The sequence below is a fragment of the Gouania willdenowi genome, chromosome 9 (assembly GCF_900634775.1).
Source record: "Gouania willdenowi chromosome 9, fGouWil2.1, whole genome shotgun sequence".
NCBI lineage: Eukaryota > Metazoa > Chordata > Actinopteri > Blenniiformes > Gobiesocidae > Gouania > Gouania willdenowi.
In genome coordinates, this window is record NC_041052.1 from 27,880,112 (window position 1) to 27,902,733 (window position 22,622).

Sequence of the window (22,622 nt, forward strand, 5' to 3'; positions counted from 1 at the left end):
TTTATTCAGGATCTGTCATCGAAACTTTTTCTAAATTTAAAAGGAGAATTATATATATATATATATATATTGTATGCAGATATTCATCCATCCTTTTTCAGACGCTGTTTGTCCTGTTCGGTGAAGAATATGGGAAATGTAGACATTTTAATCAAGACTGTGTTGAGATGGCACGTCCTCTCTGGGCTTTTACGGCTTCCATTCACAGTCAAAATGAATAAATGAATAAATAAAATTTAAATTGCATGTAGGGGTGAATGAGAGAGTGTAGAGTATCACAATCACCCCCTGCTGCACACAAGCAGACCCTACTGGGAAATAGTGAGATCAACGATTGGAAGTGTAAAATAATGTATTTGAGCAAATTTATGGAATTTGTTTTAAGTCAGAAAATATCATTGGGAATACATTATTCTTTAAGCCAGAAAACAGGCCTTAGTAACTAAATTACATGATTTTAGGCAGACAAGAAAATAATATTGTTAATTTAGGGGATTAAAAAAAAAAAAAAAGTGTAAGTGAAGCATTGTTTTTTTTTTTTTGTTTTTTTTTCGTGTTAAAACAAGAGCGGAAAATACATTCTGTCTTTCATTTTCATTATTGCCGCATGTTTTATAGTATTGACTGAAAGTTGTCTGTAAACACTTTCCTCCAGTGTGGAAACGATGACTCATACTAGGTTTGTCCCTCGGGTCTTGCCGTACACTCACATGACTTGCGTCTGATCCACATTCTTTCAGTAATATTTCTGTCAGAAAAGCTCAGCCTTCATGGAAAATACATCTCAAAGTGTTGCTTTGGGACTCTGTGTGGGGCTGTCCTGCTCTGCTGACAGTCTGCACTGAGTGTATGTGAAGCGCAACTCAAATATAGCGTTTTATTTAATGCAGTGCATCTTTATTTAGAGCTTGTCTAATCGAAAGGTACAACAATACAGCTTTTGTAGTGTTGGTGATGGCTGAGCTTCTGCTGTCGGACGGCGAGAGGTAAGACACACAGCTCACACGTAAAGTTCATAACAATCCTACAGGCAATACTTTGATTTGTTTCAATGATACTTCCTGGAATAAAGTAAGAGACAACCAAACTTAGCAAAGTGAAAAAAATAGGCTATCTTATTGTTTATTATCACACATGACTTGGTCCCGTGTGGAAAGAAACGCCAACCCCAATGACATTAGGCACATGAACTAAACCTCTAATACATGCAATAATAATGATTCTTTTCTGTCATAACCTCCCCTCATTCTTTCGTTGGCCTTATTTTGTTACATTATGTTTATAGCTGTCATGTGAGGATGCCCTATGATCAGGTTATTTATATGGAAGCCATCATTATCAACTGGTAATAATGGATCGAGCATCGACTAAAGCTGGTGCAGGACTTCCTTCAGGTTGGAGACCATCTAGTGTCATTGATATTACAGCAGCTGTGGAAGATAACGTGATAACATTTTTCAAACACAAGTCTAAGTCGTTCTAAAGCCAGAGTTACACATAGACACAACTTTGTAACTTTATTTATTTCATTCATTTTCATTTAACCTTTGTTTTCATGTAATCCCTATTATTTTGGCCATTTATAAGCATCTTTACAGACTCATGTTACATTATTATTTTTCCTAATTAATGCAACATAATGTGGGTTGAAATTATGTAAGGTATATGCTTACATTGTTTAAAAAAAGGCTTATGAAATTATTACTCATCTTCGTACACTTACACCTGGTTGGGAAAAACTGCTGTAGCCTCATTTTAGGCGAGTACTGAGTACTGTGTCATTTTATCATCACCAATGTATGGCCTTTAAACAGGATATTCAAACGTCTGGTACGGTTTAAGAACATTCTGATGTGCTCGCAGCACTAAATCATTCAGCTTCTGATGAACAAAGATATCAGAATTAATATTAATACTTAATCATTATTTAATTAACAATATTTTGTTTCTTCTTTCTTTCTTTAATATTTATTCTTTTTATTTGTAATATTTCTTGAGCGGCTGTAACGCAAGTAATTTTCATTTTATTTTCAGCAAAAAAGGTAAAGAGCAAGATCTACTCTTAAATTTAATGTCTGAAAAAACAACCAAAAAACTTCAATTTTATTTTCTTGTTGAACACTTTGTTAATGAATTAAATCTTAGCAAATGCTCTCATGAGTGTCAGCAAATGGCTACATCTGATAACATAACCCAAAAAATGTGTGATGGCACCTGATCTTTAAAAAAAAATGATTTCAGAATTTATTAATGTTTTCTCTTAACTTTGAATCACTAGAATAAGTCTGGGTGAACTTGAATTCTTGTGTGTCAGTATTTACTTTAGATGTAATATGCTTTTTGTTTTATTGATTGATTGATTGATTGCTTCTATAATATTGGTGATATTGTGCTTCTGGTCATTCCAAAGGTATCACTTTAGTGCTGTCAGATCCTTTACATACCTGATCATTAATAGTTCAAATGTCAGTGATGCCAATAATTCAGTGTTTGTTATTCTGTTCGATTAACATTTATCTAATCGTATGAGTCGGTCTGTGATTGGATAGTAGCACTGCCACTCAACATAACCTCTGGCCTTCTAGCTTGAAGTAGCTTAAAAAAATGAACTTTTATGAAACAGTACAGGGTTGTCACCAGGAATTTTCCACAACGTAGGGCACGAGTGTGAAACTCATGACCTGGGGGCCAAATCCGACCCTTTGGAGCATGAAATTTGGCCCACAAGAGAAGTAAAAATGATAGAGAAAACATGACTCATTGTATAAATGAAACTCAACAATATTTGCAGGTGCTCACAGTTTTCTCGGCGCTTATATCACATGATTGCAGTCATTTTTAATGTTAAACTGTTGGAAAAACTTAAAATTCTTACAAAAGCCTTCAATTTTCCTCAAATTATTACTTAATGTTTCTATTTAAATAGAAATTGGTCCCAAAATGTAGTAAATTTGAGGTGACGTTCCTGTTGGGAGTCTGATATCTATTACTTATTGCTTCAATATTGTCGCCTTCTTATATATTTAGTATTTTATGTATACATAAAAGTACAAACTAGAGTGAAATAAAGTTCAAATTACTAATTTTCCTGCACAAAATCTGTGGCCCACTTGTGATCAAACTGCCCCTGAACTAAAATTAGTTTTACACCCTTGGCATAGGGGGATCGCGAGGTGTGCGACCAATTTCCATTGACGCAAGTTTTGTAAGGGGGTCCTGGGGCATCCCCCCCAGAAAATTGAGAAATGTATAACCCTCTGATGGCCAAATTGTGAAATAAAGCTAAAGGGTCTTTTTTTTAATTTTAAAAAAAAAAATCTTTGTTACTTCCTTACTTTAAAGCTGATATCCAGAGTTTCTGAGAAATCTGTTTATTTATCATTCTTTTGTAATGCAAAAAAATACCTAACTAGTAGGGGTGTGTATTGCCTGGCATCTGGCAATATGATATATATTAAAGTATAAGGCGATTATTGCGATTTTTTTTTTTGATATGACTTAAGAAGCAACTGATCTGTAAACGTGTACACCTTCATGAGAACATTACGTATGAAATCTGTTTTATTGGCATATTTTATACTCAAAACATTGGCTTCAACATGCCATGTGCCAACAACTTAAAATAAAAAAAAACAACATAGAATCTGCCTGTGGCTTTTGTGCTCCACCTTGACTTTAGTGCAACTTTTACTTCAGTGCAACATGATTTTAGTGCAACTTAACTGAGGTATATGCCTAGAACAACAAATAAATGCAGAAAGTTAGTATTTTCTTTTTAGATTTTATTGAAAAAACACAAGCTGGTCAACATGCCCAGGTTTCAGTGTACTTCTTTGTGCTGTTACAATGTCTCCTGCAGTGGAAAATACTTTTCTGGTTAAATAAAGGTTAAAAAAAAAAAAAAAAAGTATATATATATATATATATATATATATATACATTTTTTTGTATAAAAAAATGTGTGCTGAGGTGCTTTGTTTCCAGACTTTAAGCCATCGATCCGAGAATTGCGTGACGTAATATCGTGATATATCGCCAAATCGATTTTTTTTTCAACACCCCTACTAACTAGTCTTATGGTCTACTGCCGGTGGTCATTCATATATATTAATATAAGTCCCTCCTTCATCCTATAGACCCCTATACAAATGAAAACGATCACAGAGTGCGCATAGCCAATAGGCTTTATATTCCGTGATGCGCTTGCAGAAAAGTAGAGGCGTGGCTTCTGGTGCAGTCGGAGGAAGTGAGGCTATTTATGGCGGGACATCAAAGCATTTCTCAGAAACTATGGATAGCAGCTTTAAGGGTCATGATGAATGTGGTTGGTATAAGTTATTAGATCCACTAATAAATACTCAGAGACACTGTATAGACAAAAAATAATATTTTATTCAAAAGACTGATTCGAAGATGCACTTTTCAAATTTAAATTAGGTAATATGTGGGACCCGCAGTAATATTAGGACTGTTATGGACCCTGCAGTATCTCTTCTGTAAAATTTTCGGACACTTGTATTGTTTGCTCACTATGACATGCATGCTAATCTGTAAACGGTTGTGTTTTATTTTTAGGTGTAAAAACTTCTTCCTTTATGATGGCTCCAGGGTCAGAGGAGAGGGCGACCTCACCAGAGAGGGCATCTGCTATTTTTACCCTGAACAGGTCAGACACCCCAAAGCTCTTGAAGTACTGTAACAACACCTTTGCACATGATGACGTTGTTCAGCTGTGTCTTGGTGCTGAAAACACAGAGGTTTGCAATATTTTTAGCCCTTAGTTGGTCATTTCCACTTTTCTCTGTCAGACGCCTTTAGATAAACAGGAGCTGCTTTGCGGACAGCTAGCCGGGGTTGGACGCTGCATCTCCGAGATCTCCTTGTCCCCGGTGCGCACGCTCCAGCTCCGTAACAGCAAGTTTGCCATCCGCATGAGTGAAGACTTTCTGTGGGTGAGCAAGCTCAAACCTGGACTAGATTTGGGAAGCATTTTGTTTGGGTCGAATTATCCTGAGGTTATGTTCTTTTCTCTCAGGCCTTGGGCTGCTCAATGGAGGTCCCGACTGTTAGTGTGTGTGATCTCCTGGATGAGCTAATAAGCCTCTTCTGTTTCTACAATGGCCCTGTGCGCAGGATCTATCAGGTACAGCCTCCAGGAGGAGTCATTACTTGAAACAGAACTTCAGTATTTGACTTTTAGGAAGACTTACAAAACCAAGAACTAAACTTTGTTTTAAAGAGTAAGCAGCTAAATTAACTCAACAACCTCCATTCATTATAACAATATGACCACAAGTACTTTAAATAGAGTTTGAAGAATAGATAAGAATTTTTTATGCAGGTTTTCTGCTAGAAGATAAAGATTTATTGCAAAGAAGCATTGTTACACCAAATGAATAACCTAACCAACTGAAATTACTTCTTATTGTGCGTAGTTAATAAATACTCTTTAATGAAAGTTTCACTTAATCTGTGTGTGTTTTCTCAACTGAACTTTGCTTTGCTGTAGCTGAACAATCGGGAACTTCTGGCAGCTCGATGGGCGCAATACCTCTCACACCTTCTGTCCGGATCCTCAAAGTTTAATCACACCTTCAGCAGATTGAAAACCATCGACCCCACTAATGTAGGTTAAAGCTGGCAGTTGGAGTTGTGCTTTTAGCCTGGATCATAGTGTTATCACACCGGATATTTCACAACGCCCTGTAGGGTGTTGTAAGTGCCTAGTGTTTATGTTCATACAAAATGCCATAACGAACCTTTTGCATTTTCAATGCTCTGCAACCCAAAACTGTCTGTCTGTTTTATGATAAGTGTAGGCTGGGTAGGTGGGTCATTCTCATGAAACCAATACAATACCATGTCCGTAACGATTGTAAATATAAAATGTGAAATTTAGTTATATAACTAAATATTATAATAAAGACAACAATTTTCTCTATCTTGCACAAAGATTCATTTCCAAATAAGAATAAATTATCTTTGTATTACATTGCATTTTACCGCAACTCATCCAGTTGTAACTGAATATATGTTATGCTGTAATTTAAACAGATTAAAATGAAAATATTCTGGGGAAAAAACAATGTTATCTATACTAGAGGTTTCCCAATGACAGAAAAAGTATTAACTGAATATTCATGTATATTAATTATTTAAATATTACGGATAATGTAAGTGTCTCTGACTGATGTTCTCATCCTTCGCAACATTTTTGAAAACTGTTTAAAAACACAAATAATTTTAATGAAGTTTCATTTTTAAGATGACTGCCAGGTAAATAGAACTCTTTATATTTATCCAGTTAAAAGTTAAATATTCTGTTGTCAGAATGCAATTCCACAGTATTGATTCTCATTACCGATATTGTTGTTTTCTACAATAAGAAAAATCTTAGTTTTGAATTAAAAAAAAAAAAAAAATACTTTATATAACTTGGTATTTTCCTTAATGTCCTGTTTCATCGCAGACAGTCAACAATTGACAGGAAGAAAGCTTTAGCAAAGACCAGGCTGAAAAACTTCAGAGATAAGATTTACACCAACTCAGAACTACTGGAAGAGTTCAGAAGGAAAGAGAGGGAGAGGTTAGGGGTTGTAGAGGTCACAGCAAGAATAATTAGCTCAACACACACACATGATTTATTTATTCTAACCCTAAAAGGCCATTTCACAAGTGCTTAAAACATCAATTATATACACAAAATGAAACATGAAAACTACAGAAATTGCTTTTTCCATTAACAAAATGTATTATTAGGGTCCGAAGGCCCGAAGGACCCTATTGTAATTGCTTTTATTACTATTCTTATCATCTTATCATACCATCATGCATTTGATTGCAAATTTGACCCCCTGAGTACTTTTAAAGCTAGGCTAATGCCAGGTTATTGCTAATGCTAGGCTAATGCTAATGCTTGGTTAACTAGACTAATGCTAGGCTATTACTACATTAATGCTATTGCTAGGTTAACTAGACTAATGCTAGGTTATTGCTACATTAATGCTATTGCTAGGTTAACTAGACTAATGCTAGGTTATTGCTACATTAATGCTATTGCTAGGTTAACTAGACTAATGCTAGGTTGTTGCTACATTAATGCTATTGCTAGGTTAACTAGACTAATGCTAGGTTATTGCTACATTAATGCTATTGCTAGGTTAACTAGACTAATGCATGGTTATTGCTACATTAATGCTATTGCTAGGTTAACGAGACTAAGGCTAGGTTATTGCTACATTAATGCTATTGCTAGGTTAACTAGACTAATGCTAGTTATTGCTACATTAATGCTATTGCTAGGTTAACTAGACTAATGCTGGGCTATTGCTAAGTTAATGCTAATGCACCTGCACGTCCTCAGCTCGTCACTTCTGTGTGTTGCCTGAGATCTGGGAAAAGTACATTAAAAGGCAAATGTAAAACAGTTGAATTAGAAGTTGTAAATAGAATGTAACAGGAAGTAAAGAAATTAGGTTTTAGTTAGTTATATGTTGTTGAGAATCTTTATGTACAATGGACAGTCACTTATCAGTGACTGTCCATTGTACATAAAGATTGATGATAAAGATAGATGCTCTAATGCTGTATTTTTTTGTCTCGTGTATTTTGTCCATGTATGTCATGTAATTGATTATACCTGTATCCAGTCTGTTCAGCTATAAAAAAAAAATTTGACCATACATCAGCCTTAGTATTTACTATATATAGCATATTTATTTATCATCACCAAAATTTTGAACCTCATTACCGAAACCCATGTATCATTACCGCAACAGGTGTTGATTTAATGTCAATTTAATGAATAGAAATCTAGTATGAGCTTTAAAATGTGTGTGCATAATATATACTTTATGCCTTTCAGGTTTGTCAAATTTTTGAAAATACCTATAGGTTTAATTGAAATAACAAAACATTTAGGTTGCAGATTGTGGAAGGTGTTGTGGTAATGAGAGAAATCAGTCTAAATCACATAAAAGTTTTCATTTAAATATATATGTCATGTCAGAGTTTCAAGTAACTGTGCAGGACTGTCGATAATCAAACTTAAAACATTTGAAAATGTATTCTTTTTTCTAATTATCTTGACGTTTTGAGACCATTGCGATAATGAGATTTTTTGGACTTATTTTGGAAAATATGTTTTAAAAGGTGCTAAATTGTCAGTAAATATTTTAAAATATTTCATGTTGTAACTCAATGAATTGAAAATTTCATGAGAATAACCCAGGTACACCCTGCACAGGACACTAGGCCTTGTTCACACTGCATGTCAATTCCGAATTTATTTGCCCATATCTGATTTTTTCATGTCTATGTGAACAGTACAATTCAGATTTTTACAAATACACCCAGGCCACTTTCATTTGTAAATATAAATCTGATATATATATATGGTATTTTACAATGTGACTGCTGTCTGAACGACCAGGTCGCATTCTATCTGACATTAAGTCTTAAAAATGCATGAACTTCATAATTCTACATTCCAGATGAAGTGGCGGGGGAGCGGGGAAACCCCAGTGGAGCACGAAGTGGAAAATAGACAGTGGAAAGAGAATGCATTGGTTATCACCAGCGCTGTTGAGCGTAGTGGCCGCCAATGTTATAATTTTGCTCCCCTACCGAGTGATGTCACCTCCTACGCTCCATCTTCTGTAGCGTAGGGGGGCTTTTCTGTAGTTTTTTCCTTTTTTAATCGGTACCGTTGTAATAATTGAAATTTGGCAGGACCGTATAGTTTGGTAAAAATTTTGTTTTTTATGCAATTTCAAGACTCGTTAGCGCCACCTAGAGTTTGTAACGTTTTACTGGTTTGAATTAGCTGGGTTCCATTCGGTAGGTATATGCAGTGGACTGTGACTAGCAAAAATTTAATTTGGACCTATCACCTAAATTCAACAGGAAGTGTGCAATTTTGAATTTAGCGGGCCAAATTTGGCACTTTTTCCAAATTTTTGGCCTAACCACACCGTCTTTAGAAGCGAACACCTTCTTGGGGTGTCAAACTCATTTTAGTTCAGGGGCCAAATACAAATCAGTTTAATCTCAAGTGGGCCACAGATTTTAGGTGCAGAAAAAAGAAAACATTTAACAATGTGCCCTAGTTTTCAATATCAGTTCAATTTACTTAAAGAATTATTGATTTTGTTGCCAATTTTGTGTAATTTAGAGGAATTTTCTAGAATTATTTCTTAGAAATTTTAAGATTTGTGGAAAAATTGAGAGTTCTTTCCACAATTTGCAATTAAAAATGACTGTATTCATGTGATATAAACAAAGGGACAATGCAAGCCCAAAATATTGTGGAGTTGGTGAATTTGAGCTGGATAGAACATTCAATTAAACTTATAACAAACAACAAAGTCATCTCAAAACGCAACAATATAAAATTCATAGTAAGAAAGAACCCAACAAGATCCACATTAACAAGCATTTAGCGACAGTCGCAAGAAAAACTTCCTTATTTTGTTTTTATAATGGGAAGAAATCTCTGACAGAACCAGGTTCAGGGGTGGCAGTCATCTGCCTGAACAGAAGGACGATCAGAGCAGGATGGAGGGATTGACCATCAGAGTGTCCCAGACTAGTTGAGCTATGAACCATTAATCAGGAAGTGCCAGCTTCAGTTGAATACATTATTTTTTGTATAAATGACCAAATAATCCCGATGTAGATGTCATTTTTATTTTCTCCTGCAGGCCAAATTGGATGCTCTAAATGGCCGGATTTGGCCCCCAGGCCTTGAGTTTGCCACGTGTTCTAGAGTGTTCATAATTTCCATTTGAAATTTGAGATTTATTTTCTTGACAAGTTGGAGACCAATCATGTTCAAAACTTGTTCAAAAGTTTTTACCACATTGCCAGAACTCTATTTGGTGCTACATTTTCATCAATTTTAAAACTGGAAATTTTTGAATAACTCAGCTGAAACTCCTTCAATCAAAACCCAGTCATGTGCAGAACGGGAAGCGCTTTCACAGCACGCAAGGACATGACAATTCACTCGCCAAGTCTAACTGCCCTGTGGTGGTGATAGAAAAGCACTTTTTTCATTCTACTATGCATTGTTAAGGCCCTGTAAAATTCACGTTAACGGAATCGTGGACGGAATCACGTAATCGACCAATGAAAACAGAATTCACTGTTGAACGCAGAAATTGACAGAATCGAGATGAAATGTCGTCACCGGGAGGAAGAGGACATTTTTTTTATTGGGAAATATTTCAGGCGACCGCTTATTAGATGCACGGCCCTCCCGTCCTGGCTGCTTCAAACACCACCTAAACCACCCGAAACACTGTCTAAACTGCCAAAAAAACTATGCAAATCATCACTCACTCCTAAATCAGAACCGTCCAGTGCCCATTTACCTTTAACGTGCCTCTGTCCGTTTCTCATCAAGCGCAGCGGCACTCTGTGAAAACATAATCAGCTTTAATCAGCTTCACCTGCTCAGAGTGTTTAAAGGGGACATATGAAAAATCCACTTTTGCAGTCTTTCTGAACACAAATGAGGAAACTTGAGTATCCACACGGCACACAAAATGTGAAATAAATCCATGAAGTCCTTAACTACACATACAAGTAAAAATAACTGACTGTAGACAGCGCTACCTACTTGTGAGCATGTAATGTTTTTTCACAAAAATTCAAAAATTCATGAAATATCATAGGAAGGTCCGAAGATGCTCAATCCTGTCTCGACGTAATCAGCTTTCTATGGCCGACATTTCATACACTGCAACCGATGGTCTACAAAGAAGTCCATCTCTCTCACTTTTTACAGATATGTTACATGTGTTTTCTCTTGGCCAATAGGAATATTTCATCATATCACCACTTTATGCAGGAAACACCATTTTGCATGCCTATACCAACAATGATTGAACGGTCCAGAACGGACCAACGGTTGAATTTTTATAAATATTTTACTAAACAAAATTCCTCTGTGATCACCTGTGGTCTTCTTAAGCCCGGCTAAAAAGCATTGAATCTCCTCATTGGTTTGTTAAATTGATATGAGGTTTTAAAACATTGTTAATTAGGTACTTGATCCTAATATAGCAAAGTTTCATCAAAATATTCCCAGTGGTTATGCTTTTATGCTATATTTTTCACCAGAAATGCAAGTTTGACTGATCTGTCACCCCTCCTGACCCTGGTCCTTGGTGCAAGATTTCATATACACAGGCCATCACACATAGAGCTACGCACAGACTTAAAGCTGCAATATGTGGAATCATGAGACGCTCCACCCTCCCCTCCCTATTTCGAATCCTATCATCCCTTACCAGAATCATTGTAAACGCGCACAACTGTGGAGCTCTTAGCGACTTTTTTCTCAGTAGACTAGTGACAAATGCAGTAGCTGTATCTTGTGTTATTGAAGAGTTTTCTAATGTTTTATAGACATATCACTCACTGCTGTGAGGACAGTAAGAGGCTCACAGCCCCTCCTCCACCTCCTGATCCCAGCTGCAGAACAGACAGACACACTCCACGTCCAGAAAATGAATTGCGCATTTTCTCTCCACCTTGGATTTATTTCTCTTAGTCTTACAAGAGATTTATCCTTTCTGTTATCTCTCTCTCTCTCTCTGACTCTGTATGTGGGGCAGACTGCGCACAGACAGAAAGCGGATTGCTCGCATAATGACACGTTATGAAACATAATAATTATCACCGGCACCACACAGACGTTCACGGGAGACAGATGCCCCATTCTTCAACAAGACCTCGTGCCGTTCCAAGTTTGATTTTGAACACGGCCGGTAGGAAAGGGTCGCGTCATGTTTCGACGTAGTTATCAAGGCTTGCAGTTTTAATGTTAAATTTGATGTGGTTTTTTCTGAGATAGAATTGTTTTTGTACCTCTGTGTCCTATAGTAATTCATATTTGTATATTTGATCCTTTTTTTTTTTTAACAAATGTCTGTTTTAGACGTGGTTTCTGATGTGATGAATGGGAGTTTCTCATCTTCAGGTTGATCCGCTTCTGCTGCTGAAGGCGGCCCTCATTCTTCAGGCCTGTCAGCGCTGCCCTTTGGTGCTTACAGGCTGCATTCTTTTCAGGGGAAGGTAATCTGGCATATAGAGCTTGAGTCAAACATAGATTGCAAACTTCAATTTTTGCACAAATATTTATTTATTTTTTTTGCCAAGTTGAAATTAGTTTCCCCCTATTTTAGTGGCTGTGGGATTGGGCCTCTTTTCTAAAAGTTCAGATGTGTTTTTTAAAAGCTATTGAAATTCACTTGACAAATGAGCATTGGACAGCTGCATCGATTAATTTGAAAACAATGTTTAAACTATGTCTGTTTGTGTTTGGAGAGCTAACATAAACCTCTTCTGTATCTCTTTATAAGAGTTGTCAGCACGCAAATGTCTCCAGAGCTCACAATGAAAGTCATGGTTCACGAGAGTGAAACCTACTCTGAGGTAGGCATCCAGTTCAAATTCTGTTCATCCATTTGGATTTTGATGTGCTTATACAAGGATAGAAAAGAGCAGAAATTGTTCACCCCAATCACTGCTGGGTTAAAGCTTCTTAGTAACCAATGGTCGTACAGGCAGACATTATGGACCTTGGATAAGGCAGGTATAGTTCACCATTAAAATAATAATTGTATAGTTCACCATTAAAATAATAATTGTATAGTTCACCATTAAAATAATAATTGTTTACCTGTAAGATTGAGCCACTAATTCTCTGTAACAGCTTTGTGTGGAGGGATGATGGACAACAAGGCTTCTGCTTTGGCACTTCACAATTTAGTTTAACATTTTTTTTTAGGTTTTGGTTCCTAATTTATGAAAAAAAAATAAAAATGGCTCAAATAGATTTGATTAAAGCGTGACAAAAGGATGCCAACATGGTGCCAACAGTACATTAATTAATGTATCTTCTTTTACACAAACACGTGTAGATTGCCTTTTAGTTTTCTATAAATTACATTTCCAACGTACTGTATTCAACATATTGTGCCATATGGCATAGGAGTTGACAGGATAGTGAGTATGTGAACATCTATAATCTTTATTTATTTAAGTATACATTTTAAGAAAGTAATTCTTATACCAAATCAAGCACTTTCTGGATCACCAGACCTTGGTGTGTTTTATGTACTGACAGTTGCAGTGTCATCATCATAAGCTATCCATAATGTTACTGCACATATTACTTAAACTGCTACAGCACATTTTGCTTTAGAGGATAAACAAAAGTGGAGAAAGTACAAATTTAAAAAAAAAAAACCCAATGAGAGAGGGTTCCAGGTACTTTAATTGATACTTGTGAGATGCTTTTGACATCTGTATGGCTGTAAAATGACTTCACAACTTACTAGTAGTATGTGTAAATTGTAAATCAAGTTGATTTATATCGAGCTTTAATTACTACAGCTATTAACATTCCCATTCTCACACTAATGTACTCATTCTGAGAAACCAGTTATACCAGTCTTTAGTATTGGTCGATACCGATATCAAGGGATATTGCTTGGACAGCTTGGACAGAGAACAATTGTGCACATCAAAAGGTATCAGAAAAACTGACCCATTCATTATAAACCATGATTATATACATTTTAACTTTAAACAAAAGAACATTATACAATTTAATAAAATAAATGAATTTGAAGAGGCTGAAAATAACACCAATAACAAAAACATATATTTGAAAGTGCAAATAACCACTAGTTTAACTAAAACTTAAGAATATTCTACAATTGAATATAATAAAGCAAAAATAAATTAGAAGACCCTGAAAAATAACCAATAAGAACCAGACAGAAAATATACTTTTTAAGTGCAAAATAACAGTTCAAGTTCACTTCAGTTTATTTTGAGGATATTGGACCAATTTCCGATACCAATATCGGATTGAGACACCGCTGCCCTCTACCAATTGAACCATGGTCACCCAGTGTGTGTGCAGGATTCAAATTTAATAGAAAGAAAGCTAAGTATTTTGAAGCCAGGAAAAGACAATTTGCTGCTACTTTGTTCTCAGCTTTGGACCATAGTGATGTTTACATATGCAGCAGCAACAAACTGTTTGCACAATGTAAGTGTATTATGAAACTTGGCTGAGGTTTTATTAACTGTAAAGCACTCAATTTTTGTTTAGACTGGTTTCTTTTGGCTCCAGAAAGATATAAATATAAGCCAAAAACTTATCTATGCATGTATATCAGGCCTGCTTCATTTATATCTCCTGGCCGTTATTTGTGTCAGCAGAGTTACCACATAGTCTTAAATCAAATATTTAATCAAGAATTGAGCTGCTTCTGTTTTGGTCATCAGACTCATGTAAAGAGACGGAAAACCAAAAGTAAAAGCAATATTTTATTGTTTTTTTTAGATTCAAAGGAAAATTGGCCCAAGCACATTCAGCTCATCAGGCGGTGCTGTCAGCTCCACTAAAGTCTTCCTGACATCATCTGAACTCCATTACCTGCAGTCCTCTCCAGTCAACAAAGACTTTAGGTACTCTCTTATGCTCATCTTTATACAAAAGATATTTAATTTTCCTTCAGACATGATGCCTCTACAGGCAGTATTTAGAAGTTTAGCTCTATTGAGGATTTATTCTGTTTCAGTTGTTGACCTTTGGTGGGTGGGTTCCCCTGGTGTTCTGGATCCATGAGTTGTTGACATTCATAGTAGAATCATTAGTTTTCAATGAGTGTTGAGCGTTTGATGGAGCGATATACAGAGGGCATCTTCTCGGTCTCCTCTTTTGTTGGGCAATAGTCACTGGTCAATATTTGGATCTATTAAGTCCTCTAAAAGATTGTGCTGTTTCCAGCTAGTCGGTTTAGAAATTATGAAGCCTGGTGCATGAGAGGGGAAACATCTGCAAGGAAGGCCTTAAAAAAGTCCAGCTATCTTACTATTTAAATTGACCTGTCTATAAATGAGTTGCCATCTTGACAAATCTCTTTCCAGAAAATGATAATCATGTGTTTTTTATCCTCCAGTCATTTAACTTCTCACAAAGATGCCCCAAAGAAGAAGACCCAGCTGTCAAGAACTTTATCTGACACACCATCCACAAACTCAGACCTAACAAATCAATGTTCCTCCTTGCTGCCTCAGAAAGTGTCCCTCAACCTAGATTGGTCAGAATCAGAACACTCCATGTTTAGCTCAGCACTAGGTACCTCTAATCCACTGGACCGATCCCCACAGTCACACAAAGCTTCCCACACCAACAGGAAACCATCGGGGGAGGAGCAGCTGAAAGAGTTGGAGCAGGATATTTGGCTCAGGGACAGTGAACAATCAATAAGAGACTCCCATCATCCAACAAATAAAGACACTTCCTTTGAAAGGGTTTTTGACACCAGAGGCTGCAGGAACGTAGAGTCTCAGGACGATGAGACAGCGGTTGGAGACAGAGGAGGCTCCTGTGGCAGTGCTCCTCCTTTCTCTGGTGCCTTTGACAGCTTGGAGGATGACTCCCTGATCCCCATGATGCTCTACATGCACCGGGTGAAGGAATTGGTGTTGGCTCTGCTGGTGGAGCCTCGTTTTTTGAGTGACACAGCTTCTATGGAGGAAGTGGTGTGAAAAATCTTTTTTATTGCCAATGCAATTTCAATTGTGCTGGTTTTCCATTATTATGCTAATCCCCTTTTGTTTTTCTGTCCCGCCTTTATGGTCTGTACCCAGTATCACAGCAGTCTGGCTTCACTCAATGGACTGGAAGCCCATCTAAGGGCCATCTGTCCAGGAGCTCCAGTGGCTCCAGAGTTGTACATCTTTGCCCATTTTGACTTGATTCAACACACTCTAACAAGTGAGACTTGTCTTACACTCCTGCTCTCTCTCTCTCTCTCTCTCTCTCTCTCTCTCTCTCTCTCTCTCTCTCTCTCTCTCTCTGTGCCTTATATTTGTTTTTCCAGTTTGTCAATTCCTATTTTTTTGCTAAAGCTATAAACCCTTGCAGTTCTACCCAGGGAGTCAAGAGGGTCAGAAGTTTATGTTTGTCTTTGCATGAGCTAACTTCTCATTAGTAGGCTTGTCCTTTGTGCAGTGAGCTTGCTCGTCCAGGTTAATGCACCCCTGTTATTGTGGGTCTCCACAGGCAACCTGTCTGGCCGACCAGGAAGAACCCCGGAGCATTCCTTTGTGAGAGCCACATCGCTTCTTCATTCGCATTTCTGCAACACTGAGACTCTGCAGGAGGCTATTATCAGGTTAGCCTGGCAGTGACTTGGTGGTGGATGGGCAGTTCTTGTTTCGCACGATTAGAAGGATGGGTGGGGGAAGGATTGGTCAGTTTATGTTGTCAACAGTTGTATCTCAACTGAGGCCCCGTCCATACGGAGACAGGTTTTAATGTAAACAGTTTATTGTTTACACCTTGCGTCCACACAGCAAAGACCATTTGGAAGCTGAATACGATACTTCTGGAAACGGTTCCCAGAGTGGGAAAGTCTGTGAACGTCATCTGCTGGGTGTATACACATACTCTACAAATGATGACGCCATATCACAACCTTTCTCTGAACCCGCATGCGCGACTCCCTACAACAACAGTAACAAAGTAGAAGCTCTATCTCGTTGTCGGTCCAAAGCAAATCTCCTGTCATGTTTCATTCTGCATCTCCTTCCTCTTTTCTTTTGTATTTCCTGTTTTTTCCTCACACAAGTTTTATACGCATCCTCGGTGTCTTCTTCTTCTGTACTTACGGCAGAGTGGACACCACACGGCGTATTACTGCCCTCCACTGGTCTTTATTTTAACGAAACTAGATCCTCCCGTACGTTTCATTGTCATGTAAGAACTGCAACACAGCCTTAAAAATCATCTAGTGGTTCTCATTGTGACCAAATAAAGAAAACACTGAAAAAACCTCCACTCCTAATCCAGACATGCTTGCAAATAGACTGTCTTTCTCTCAGTGTCTTCTTCCCTGTTTCAGTGTATTTCTGTGGCAGTGTTACAGCGCCACACACAGGCCTATTATGTTTACTACAGCGTTTTTCACCTTTTTGTGTGAACGCACACATAATTACCCTTTTTAGGGGAAAGCATTTTAGTTTTGTCTCCGTGTGAACGGGGCCTAAGGTAGAGGCAGGGAAATTAGTTTTTTTTTTATCGTGAAAAGTAAGTGTGAATCCTTAATTTGTAATGAAACTACTCCAGTAGGTCTGCAGCAGATCTTTGAGAACAAGTGTTTGTGGTTCCTTCCTTTATTTCAGTGATGGATTCCACACTCCTCAATTTAATGTTGATCAGGGGCTTTGGCTGCTTGAGGCAACTCAAACCTTAGACAGGTGTCAGGGGGTCTGTTCATCACATGCACGCACGCTCTTCTGACATCAATGTAAAAACACTTAGACTGTATAAGAATAACCTTATGTCTACTTCTGCTTTTAGAAAACTCTACCATGGGTTATTTGCACTTCGTTACCTCTCTTCTTTATATTAATTGCATTCCAAAAATCTCACTCCAGCAGCTCAGAGTCAAAGACACAAACTCATTATGTTGCTCTTTAATGTCATACTTGTCTTTGCTATGGCAGGAGTGCGGGTACTGCTGTGTATGGGACTCGCAGTGTAGCTCAGGAGACATTCTATCAGCAGCTTGGACCATCACTGAGGAACTCGGGCATCCCCAACCACCAGGACAGTGCGTTCTCTCTGCCCAGTAAGGCCAGGCACCGACTGCTGAAACATGGAGTCAACCTGCTCTGACCCATCACCACAGAACACGTAAGGCTGATTCAGAGCTCTGTGTGAAGCCATCTCAGTCAAAGCCCTGTAAAATATTTGCTCAAGATGAATTTCAGTGTTTGCAGATTTCAGTTTTTTATGTAAAGCTTCCTCTCAATTTTAGCTGTAACCACTCCTGTTTTCCTTTCTTTAGTATGTTGATGTAATTTTGTTCTACAAATGTGAATGTCTAAGATGTATTATCCTACTTGATGTTAATTGTTAGTTTTGTAAAGTCTTATAAAGATAAGAGTATTTTTAATTTACATTGTCTCACAGCACTCAATTTATTGACTCATTATTTGTTAATCAGCCATAAAATTGAGACCACTGAAAGGTGAAGTGTGACTGTGTAACTTGGATTATGGTTTTATCATTATAATGCTTGTCAATGACACTGGGTGTGCCTCACATTGTCAGTGCTGTGTAATCACACATGGCACAGAGAATTTTCTACCATCTGCTGTGTTTCACTTTGATAAGTACTTGTGTACCTCAGCATGGTATCAGACAACCTGCTCGTGTTCAGAGGATGTTTAGGCAGGTGGTCGTAAAGTTATGGCTGTTTGTTCATAAGGTCCAATGAATGTGATATTACTGTTGCAGCGATTGTTTGATAATGTACATGTGTTTGATGTGACCATGCATTTAATATAAAATATTAGTTTAAAATATCTGTAAGAAAACGCATAGAAATATTTTTTATATACAAATTTCTTTTTCATTGAAAACGTGTTCATATAAATAGTGGCCTATCTTTTGCATGAATGTCTGTATACAGTGATGTGCTTAGTAGATGAGCTGTGAGTCAGTGTGAAATAAACACGTGATCCATCCACCATGTTTTTCCACCTCCAACACCTAATCCCCGACCTGCTTGTAAAAGTGCAGAAGTTGCCTGTGAGGACGTTTTGTTCGTGCATAAGTCTGTGCCACAGCGCTGTAGATGAGTTGTTTGTTGATGGTCCATATAGGCAGTGATTAGAGTCATTAGTTAATAGCTGAATGTGAATGGCCGGTCTTTGGGGCGCCTCATTATGTACGCGCATTGAAAGAAAGCGTTGCTTGTCAGTGGGTGGTGAAGGGCACGGACAAAAAGAGGGGCCGGGACCATGAGGGGCCGGGATTAAAATTCTAACTAGTAAGGTGTTCCCATTGTCAGTGGACTATTTAGAGCGCAGACTAAAGCCACCGGTGTAAAGTCCTGGAGACGCTGCAGAGAAGAAGAAGAAGCGCAGGCCAGGAGTTGGGATTTCACAATGTTCTCTTCCAAACGCGTTTGGATTGCGTTATTGCTCATCTCTGTGATGGGCACAGAGCTCTGGGTGTCGGGTCGCCCTCTAGACTCGCTGTCAGCGGACGAACGGCCTCTACGCACGGCTGTGGGCCGCTGCGCTGAGTTGGCGGAGCCGTGGCTGGAGAACGTGGACGGAGCCCCGGGAGGTAACGGGACTGTGCTGCAGCTCCACGTCCGCCCATTCTCCACACGAACACGGAGTCATGTTTTCCCTGGAAAGCCGCTTTTCAGCTTCATCCAAAAGGTTTACCGATGCTGCCAGGAAAGAGTGAACTGTAGGAACGTGAAAGGGATCCAAGGTCGGCTGAGAGCAGGTAAGACCAAGCTCACACATTACACCGTGTGTGACACATAACTTTAGGCTTTAAATGTTAAGATGTTCCTAAATTGTACTCGAAAAAACAAAACGCTAACTTCTTTTTCTCCTAATTCGTCATCTAAACATATTTAAGATGGACAGAAATGTTACTTTCATACATCTCAGCTACATTTATTGATCATTACAGTTTCATTGTAAAACAAGACACTGCAGTTTTAAAAGTGCTGCAACATTTTAAACACATGTTGAAGGCTAATTGATAGAATCATCAAAAGTTTTCTAGTCTATGGTGGATGACACAAACATGGAATAATGAAATTGTCATTGTCAAAATACCTTGGACACATCTAACTTCTCAGGATAAGTTTTATCCCGAGGCTGTAAATGGAACTGTCCTGTGTTATTTGATAGCTTCAGATCCTGGTGTGGCTGCCATCGGCTGCTACTGAGGTCTCCTCTTAAGTTTCTTACGTTAAATTAACACTTCACTCCCAGCTGGTCTGGCTCATTCACTTGGTGCATCACACACCCATACCCAACCCTTGTGTGGCTGGGGTGGAGGGTGCCACCGCCTGTGCTACTGAGTAGTGGCGCGGGGGCGGCACTCCCACCTCAAGTTGCCCTACCAATCCCTACAATTTTAATCGAACCTCAACACACCACCCCGCGGAGGGAGCAACCACCACGTCCACCCTCTGGAGCTATTGCACCACATACACATATATACACAAAGGTTGAATGGGGAGCACCGCTCCCCTCAATCCCCTTTCTTTTAACTCATTCAGTGCCAGCCATTTTCAAATTTTCTATGATTTTTAAAGACCCACAGAATATTTTTTACTATGACTATCTGAAATCTGACACCAGATTCTGAAAGATTGAAGCCTCTACTGTCACGAAAAAAACCCCTTTTGTTTCTGGCTCGTTCCGTTCTTTTGTAATCTGCCATTGAATAGAGCAAGTTTTACACAAATCTTCAGTTTCAGAGCAAAAAGCTGAGAAAACAGCCTTTTTGTAAAAAAAAAAACCCGTCAGTGACTTTAAAGCTATTTTTTTTTGTTGCTATAGTGACAACTCTAACATCTAAAAAACACTGAGACTGGGCTTTTGATGGCAAAATTATTATTATTTTGCTGTCTATGTCAGAGTTGAATGGATTTCTTACTGTATTTTGGCGTCCCTCCAACATTCCCTCCCGTCAGTTTGTACACAGACGTAACTTCCTCTTCCTCCCGACATGCAGGCAATGACCCGTTTAGCCCGGTTAGTTGATGATTTTATCTCACGAGCACAACATTATCAATAATCCACTCAGGTCCACACATGTTCTGTGTTAGTATGTGGTGCTGTGAGCTGCTGGATATGTCACAATATCACTCTGTAGCGCCATAATCTCACCCGTTCCTCCTTCTCCCACCCAGCTAATAGTAGCTTCAGTGGTTAATCTCTCATCTAAAGGTGCACCGCTGCCATCGTCAGGGCACAGTTGGTCACTACAACACCCCACAGCTTAGATATTGATGAGGGACCTCCACCAGGGTGTTTTCTAGTAATCCCCGTGAAAAAGCGCAAATGACGAGTTTCTCATCAATGGCGCTGAGCGTTTGGATTTGAAATGACGAGTTATCTCGTCGGGAGCACTGAGTGAGATAATAGCACCTCATACATTCACTAAACACACACATTCACACAGGGGATAGGGAAGTGCCTCTCCCTTGGGGAATGGAGAGGCACCATAACAGGGAGGTGGGTATGATCACATAGTTGGGCTTGGAGGGTGGGGGCCCGGCCCCTCTGTTGATGGCTGGGCCACCGTTTAGAGTACAATTACATCAGGATGGTGCGGTCGGGCATGGCGGGGTGGTGGGTCTCGAGGGGCGTGGGGGGGGTGTTGCTGGGCGCTCTCTTCGTGGGGGCTTTCCGGGCGGAATCCAACACATTCCAACATGCTAATTCACAGTGAAATCCTAAAATTTACAAGCTGTCAAAGAAACTAAATGTTCCACTGACTGATGCACGAAAATTGTAGAAGCTGATCAGATCCAATGTTTCTGTCATCAAATCGGGAAAGCCATGATAAGTTTCGTGCCCACATCCATCAGACTTATGAATGGCTGAGCCATTTTTTTTTTTTATCCAACACTACCTCCTCAGGATCTGGCTTAACATGCCCTGCACTGAGATTTGTTGAGATCTCCTGCTGACAGATTAACTAATTATTAGAAGTGTAGTGTAGAAAAGATACCTGTGATTCCATGCCTTTCTGAGAGTATCATCTGCTCTGGGACTCTTACTGACCTTTTACCTCCTCACCAGGAAGAGATGTAGACTTTGTCTTCACGCCGGAGATTTTATCACTGACAGTTCGAAAAGCTGAGCTTCATGTTCATCTGTCCAACCCTCAGGGTTTGGACATTCATCCTGTGCTTCCATTCATAATGAAGAATCACCTTCCCACAAGGTAAAATCACTTCCATTTCAACTATCATTACACACAGCAGAACTGCCAGTGTTGTTTAACCTCTAAATGTCACTCAAAAGACCTGTATGTACATATCATTTTTATTCCTTTCAAAGCTTAAAAACGAAACAATCTAAGTCGAGGTAATTTAACAAAAAATATATCACACTGTTTTGGGTGTTTAAACATTACCACAGGTGATTTTACTGTGTATTTATGATCTATGATCAGTTTGACAGTACTCATTATTTCTTGTCCCTGTTAGATACAGGCTGGAGTCTCGGGACGCCATCGTAGAGCTACGTGTGGATCTTCTCTTCCTCATCCAGACTCTGCAGGAGGCAGCAGTCAGTAATGGGCAAACATCCAGCTTGGCAAACATGCGGCCATCATTTTTCTTCAAAGGACAACAATCAAAGAAAAGCCCCTCCTCCGGGCTTCTGGCTGTCACCACTGAAGATGTGTTGGAGGCTAGAAACACAAACTCTCTCCCTACGGTGGACCTTGGCTTGGTCCTGGGTTGTACTCAGGGTGAATCAAGGATACCCTGTGGATGTAATGGGGTCAAACTTTTACACACACCTTTCATTGCTATTTATTACAGATGAAGTGGAAATCACACAGAATTGTTCTGTGTGAAGTAGCAGGTGAATCTCTCTTTGGACTGAAAGGATAGAAAAATCATCTCAAAACTTCCTCATCATTATTGATGCACTTCAATATCAAATCTTTAATTTATAAATGTTTAAAAAATATGTCTGTTCAGATGTGTAAATAAGACACTGTAAATGTATTGTCATTAAACTTGAATTTTGGC

General features: G+C 38.6%; 2 protein-coding genes across 4 annotated transcripts; both read left to right on the plus strand.

Moving 5' to 3' along the window:
* Window positions 1–713: 713 nt before the first annotated feature.
* Window positions 714–18,564, plus strand: hps4 (HPS4 biogenesis of lysosomal organelles complex 3 subunit 2). 3 transcript variants are annotated; one of them, XM_028457528.1, is made up of 12 exons: window positions 714–986; window positions 4,576–4,666; window positions 4,809–4,952; window positions 5,036–5,143; window positions 5,510–5,626; window positions 11,987–12,081; window positions 12,369–12,441; window positions 14,366–14,490; window positions 14,985–15,570; window positions 15,679–15,805; window positions 16,094–16,205; window positions 17,539–18,564. In XM_028457528.1, exons 1-12 carry the CDS (start codon window positions 955–957, stop codon window positions 17,708–17,710), a joined length of 1,782 nt encoding a protein of 593 aa, XP_028313329.1. In that variant the 5' UTR covers window positions 714–954; the 3' UTR covers window positions 17,711–18,564. The 3 variants fall into 3 exon arrangements, with proteins under 3 accessions (XP_028313329.1, XP_028313331.1, XP_028313330.1); XM_028457530.1 differs by lacking the exon at window positions 16,094–16,205; XM_028457529.1 differs by lacking the exons at window positions 11,987–12,081; window positions 12,369–12,441.
* Window positions 18,565–18,706: 142 nt separating this feature from the next.
* LOC114469749 (uncharacterized) lies at window positions 18,707–22,512 on the plus strand. The gene is made up of 3 exons (XM_028457531.1): window positions 18,707–19,339; window positions 21,661–21,805; window positions 22,071–22,512. The coding sequence occupies exons 1-3, from the start codon at window positions 18,988–18,990 to the stop codon at window positions 22,411–22,413; spliced, it is 840 nt and encodes a 279-aa protein (XP_028313332.1). The 5' UTR covers window positions 18,707–18,987; the 3' UTR covers window positions 22,414–22,512.
* Window positions 22,513–22,622: the final 110 nt, after the last annotated feature.

Excerpts from the sequence above, each read along its gene's own strand:
- hps4 (XM_028457528.1), top strand. The coding sequence starts at position 955 with ATGGCTGAGCTTCTGCTGTCGGACGGCGAGAG. Across the intron at positions 5,627-11,986 it reads AAACCATCGACCCCACTAAT|GTTGATCCGCTTCTGCTGCT; the intron begins GTAGGTTAAAGC and ends TCTCATCTTCAG. Across the intron at positions 15,806-16,093 it reads GATTCAACACACTCTAACAA|GCAACCTGTCTGGCCGACCA; the intron begins GTGAGACTTGTC and ends GGGTCTCCACAG.
- LOC114469749 (XM_028457531.1), top strand. The coding sequence starts at position 18,988 with ATGTTCTCTTCCAAACGCGTTTGGATTGCGTTATTGCTCATCTCTGTG. Across the intron at positions 19,340-21,660 it reads CCAAGGTCGGCTGAGAGCAG|GAAGAGATGTAGACTTTGTC; the intron begins GTAAGACCAAGC and ends CCTCCTCACCAG. Across the intron at positions 21,806-22,070 it reads AAGAATCACCTTCCCACAAG|ATACAGGCTGGAGTCTCGGG; the intron begins GTAAAATCACTT and ends TGTCCCTGTTAG.